The 5,074-nt window shown below is 44.3% G+C and overlaps 1 protein-coding gene across 1 annotated transcript; it reads right to left on the bottom strand.

Annotated features, from left to right (window-relative positions):
• Positions 1 to 1,458: 1,458 nt before the first annotated feature.
• On the bottom strand, positions 1,459 to 2,264 carry LOC129738139 (uncharacterized protein K02A2.6-like). The gene is made up of 2 exons (XM_055729321.1): positions 1,978 to 2,264; positions 1,459 to 1,906 (listed from the first exon to the last, which is right to left on the bottom strand). Exons 1-2 carry the CDS (start codon positions 2,262 to 2,264, stop codon positions 1,459 to 1,461), a joined length of 735 nt encoding a protein of 244 aa, XP_055585296.1.
• Between the last annotated feature and the right edge of the window lie 2,810 nt (positions 2,265 to 5,074).

The raw sequence follows: 5,074 nt of genomic DNA, 5'->3' as shown, positions 1-5,074 counted from the left end.
TCACCAAAATTTCAGCCTTACCGTATGCCTAACATCCGTTTCTACCATTTTCAATTTAATAATATCAAATTTTTGCAAGTGTTAATGAAATATAGCTAAAAACATAAATATGCGCATTTAGCCCGCCAGTTTCGGAAATCGGCTATTTTGACTTCTTTTATTATAAAATTATTTTCACAAAAACTGTAAAAGATTTTAACAGAAAAATTGCTCTAACGTATATAAAACAGATGTCCGCTCATGTGTGTATAGTTTTCAGACTCCTATCTTTTGGAATATGGGAGAAAATGAGTGCTTTCCTTAATATGCGCATATAGCCCGCCTCTCCCCTACGTGTTCAACGCTGAAGAAGGTCTTCAATGCTCAAAAACTTAAAACACGTCAGTGAGTGGACCAAACTAAGCACCTTACTTGGGCATAATGAGCACTCCTGTGTACATATGTATGCTTGGAAAGTGTACAACAGTATGGTACAGAGTCTTTTCACACAGTCAGCGAAGCAAGAACAATACTACTAGGGAAAGTGAGCCATAACTTGGCATGTTCCTTATCTTGGTCAGGTAAAATGCATTTTGCAAAGAACTGAATCAACTGTCAAATCCCATACAAACGGACCGTCAGTTCCTATTTGATTTCAATGGCATTCTGGTACCAATACGTCAGTGTGTTACTAGAATGTCAGTTTGGATATTTTCGTCTCTTTCAGCCCCTTGGCATTAAGGTGATATACATGTCAAGATATTAGCCTAAAAATAAACCGACAATCAAAGTACAACGAAAAATAAACAAAAGCATCATTTCGCAATAGTCACTTGAACGCTTAAACTGAACCAGTGCTACCAGCTGTAAATTTCATTGTTTCCGAAGACATTTATTTTGTTTGGGATAGAATGTTGTCACTCTCCTTATAGGCACTCTAATGCACATATTCATCATTTCGAGGTAGATTTCCAACACGAGGACCCGTCCTCGTGTTGGAAGGGAATCGACCGAAGCTGGAATGAATCGATGAGGTCGATGCCAAGGACGTTCAGATCGGGATGGTTGGTAACGTAGATGCATGATCGTTTTGATACGTTCGTTGAATTCACCCAAAACGTCGAGCATATTTCCGGATGCACTGGTCTCAACGATGTTCGTCTGGTTGATTGTTGGCTTCCCGATGGTTTTCCAAGTTTGCGTAGACATGATGGTGATGTCAGAAGCACAGTCCAGCTGGAGCTTGACGTTGACACCGTTCAGATGAACATCAGCAAACTTGCGCCTCTTGGAAATGTCCACTTTCTGCACCAGAGTGACACCTTTCATCTTCCGAATGTTTGGATGATGCTCGTTGGTTGGTTTCTTCCTGGATTCCGCTGGAGCACAGTAACCTTCCTTGTGGCCCCTGCGTTTGCATTTTCCGCAGGTGGAATTCTGGAACGGGCACTCACGGACGAAATGGAAGTCCCTGCAGAGCTAGCAGGGCGTCTTCGGAACCTTTTTCGTCTTCGTCTCGGGTGGTTTTGGATGGAGGGACACAGCGTTGATTGAGGGGTCCTTCTTCTCAATCATTTGTGTGTCCTGTTTCAGGTTGATGAGCTTGTGGCACTCGTCTACCAGCTTGTCCAGGGTAAGTTGGCAACCTTCGGCAGGTGGGGCGCTTTCTTCGGCTTCGAGCTTACTAATAAGCCGAGTTCGTATGTCAGCGTCCCGTGGCGATTGTAAACCACATACGAAACGCAAAGCTTTGAACTGGTCACTAGTAAGCCGGTTGAGTTGAAACGCCTCGCAGTTTTTGTTGATGGAAGCTGCGTATGCGGTAAAATCATCTGCGTCGTCCTTCCTGTACTGCAGGACTGCAGGCACTGGTACCGTGCGTTGATCAGCGATTTTTGTCGATCGAAGAGACGCTTGAGCTTTGTCACTGTTGTTTCAAAATCAAAGTCTCGGGGGTGACTCGGCAAAATGCTGTCCAGATACCGTTCGTGGAACTACGTATCGACTTTCCGGAGGAGCAGCCTGACCTTGGCAGCGTCGTCCAAATGTTGCCCACCTTGCCTGAAAACGTCTTCGTACCGAGCGAACCAGGAGTCGAAAAAAATTCCGCCGTCTGGGTCGAACCGGAATTCTTGAATTCCCGTCGCCAGCGACTCGATTATTTTCTCGCTTCCAGCCTGGGGAACTGCGTTGTTCTGTAAGAGAACTGCAATCCTGGTTGGCTGCTGGTTGGCCAGGATATCGGTGAGCCGGAGGATAGCGTTTTTGATATCCATTTCGGTCATCTTCTGATCGGGGATCCTTCGAGGTTCTCGTCGCCAATTTGTCGTGTTCCCAGAAGAGTGAAAAGGCAAGAGACTAAACTATAAAGATATGTTTATTCAAGCAAGTGCGACAACTGAATCACTGAGCTTTCACATAGGTGGTGGTATTTATACCAGCAGGTACCCCTAGCGTGATGATGAAATGCTGCGGCATTCTAGTGGCTTCTGGTCGTTCTCGTGTGGTCGTGTGGTCGTGGCCTACCACAGTTTTGTTGGAGTTAACGCTGAAGAAACTTTTCTGGGTTTGCAAAAACTCACCAGCACAAGAATATACCACAGCCAAAGTTTCTGTTAACACGCCAGCACTATATTTTACTTCAGAAGTCCGAACTTCCGAAAGACTTCCGACAAAGAAAAGTGAAGTTCCAGATTGTCAGACGTCTGTGTTTTGTTGCCAGTTCACCAGTGACGTTTCTAGAAATTTTATTGAAGTTCACAATTAGTAATACTGCAAGCTATCTGGTCCATCAAGCTCCATCGAAAAGTACATCATTATTCTGATTATAGGTCCAAGAAATTCACATTCAATTGCATGCTGACAGACACCATCAGTGTCGACAAGCCGACCGAGATAAAAAATTTTGCAGTTGGATTATGTGACGCAGAATGTCCGTTTTACCCCACGTACAGGTGCACATGTTGCCCTCATAAAAACCTATTTTACTGCGGGTTCTCATCATGCACCGTACTTCCTCTATCCTTCACAAACATAGGGACCTTCTGAGCAAAATGGCACGAATACTGAATCTGACATCTGGTGTGTATATTTTTATCGAAAGTCTCGAAAGTCTCGAAAGTTTTTGGATAAAGGATAAAGTAAACTATGAGTGTATGCGCACTTTTTGCGCTGATTTGAATCACAAATCAACATCAGTACAACTTTGTCTATTCGCTACCTTGGTGCTTTCATTACTCTTCGAGGATTGTTCAGCTGCCTGGAGCTGCATCGGCAGCGAGGCCACTGAAATTTTGCTGCAGTCGTTTTACAACCGAATCTGTTTGCTCATTAAAACGGATTATTGTGCTAATGCCTTGCCAAGTACCTCACCCCAACGCCGAAACCTAAACCGAAACAAAGTTCCTCCCAACAATTTTCGTTCGTTTGGTAGTTCCGTTGAGCTCAGCGACGCTGACAGTAGTTGCTCGTCGTAACGCTTCAGAAACCATTCAAAAACTCGCACGTTTCGCTGAGCTGTCACACACCCCGGTTATGCAGAAACATAAAAACGGTAATACGATTTAATATGACACTGCATGATGATTTATTACAATCCGTTTGCGTGACACATAAGCAGACGATGTGCTTTGTATTTTTTTTCCCTTCTGCGCTCGCATTTCTGGTTAAAGAATTCGTAAACAACAAGGTGCCACTACCTTCAGCGTTGTTGCTGGCAGTTTTCCAAATCCATAACATCCGTCATTGGCAGTAGGTAGGTAGTGCGTCTTCTTGACTGTTATGCGCCTCATGCTCGCCTCGACGGATGGTTGTTTTGATATTACGGAAAAACGTCCCTTTCGGGCCCAGGGAAAAGCCAGAAGGGGTCCGCTGAGGCAAACCGGGCGCGAAAATAAATGCGTTTCCTTGCGTAAATACTGTGAAACGGCACGTTGTGTTTATGTTTATATTGAATTATAATTCGCTACGGCGGACCTTCGCTCAGCTAAGCTGAAAGGGTGCTTCCACCCTACGAAACGAATGAATTGGTTTGGCAAGGGAGCAGAATGTTTGGAAGGCTAAATGGATGAATAGCCAGGCAGGCATCCGTTTGGTGATACGGAGTTTGGAATTACTTTCCATTTAAATTCTTATCATAATTTGAGCTCATCAAAAGTCGAGCGTATCACACGGAACTGGGTCGTATCGAACGCAAGTTGAAAAAATAACAGGAGGAAAAACTCATTGAAACACGCCGTGCATAATCTTGCTCGAAGTCTTCTATATTCCGATCATCAAAGCCGCTTCCCCGGATTTTAGCTTATCTATCGACGAGCGAGAAGGTTGGACTTTGCTTCGAAACATACAGCAGAAGCAAGGCAATTAGTCTAGCGATGTTTACCTTTGAGCCGAAGTTTCCCGCTAGGGACCGGAAGCGCCAACAAAGAAGATGACTATCGGAAAGAATCACCTATTGCCGGTGAGCCGCCGTTATAGGGAACAAGCTGGAATGGGAAGGCACGTGGTTGCGGAATATGATGGCAGCGCCGCTCTCTGTTTGTTCTATAATTAGTTTTTATTGTTGTTATACTTTGTGGCACCGACGAGCCGTCGGAATTGTAACGAGTTTTCGAAAGATCGATATCGAAGGCTCACTTTCGTTCACCCGCCTTATATAAAATCATCGACATCACACCGGGTAGGAACGTTGCTTTGCCTCGAGGCAATCCGGTGCAAAGCTGCCTGATGGACTCCATAATCAGGAAGGACGATTCCCCGTTGCCATTGGCAGAGCTACGTAGGGAATAAACCGGCATAACAATTCGATGGAGAAAGAAGCGCGTTGGATGGAGCCATGCTTCAAGTATGATATCGTTGATTAAAAATCAATTTTGTAATCTTGCTGAAGGTTCCGCCAAGAGTGGTAGCAACGTGAGTGACTATCAAAGCGGAAATTCGGAATTATTCACTTATCAAAATGAAAAATATGGCCTCACATCTTTCCCCTGCACAGTTATGAGCTGTTGGAATGCTCTTAACAATGATTGAAACATAAAGCAATACTAGGAATCAACATGAACATCATCTGTTTTTTGTTTTTGTGATAGCAATGCAT

Source organism: Uranotaenia lowii, chromosome 1 (genome assembly GCF_029784155.1).
Source record: "Uranotaenia lowii strain MFRU-FL chromosome 1, ASM2978415v1, whole genome shotgun sequence".
Lineage (NCBI taxonomy): Eukaryota > Metazoa > Arthropoda > Insecta > Diptera > Culicidae > Uranotaenia > Uranotaenia lowii.
This window is presented reverse-complemented; position numbering and strand designations above follow the sequence as displayed.

Coding starts and splice junctions, on each gene's coding strand:
- LOC129738139 (XM_055729321.1), bottom strand. CDS start 2,264: ATGACCGAAATGGATATCAAAAACGCTATCCTCCGGCTCACCGATATC. Junction 1,907..1,977: donor CTCCTCCGGAAAGTCGATAC/GTAGTTCCACGA, acceptor TTGAAACAACAG/TGACAAAGCTCAAGCGTCTC.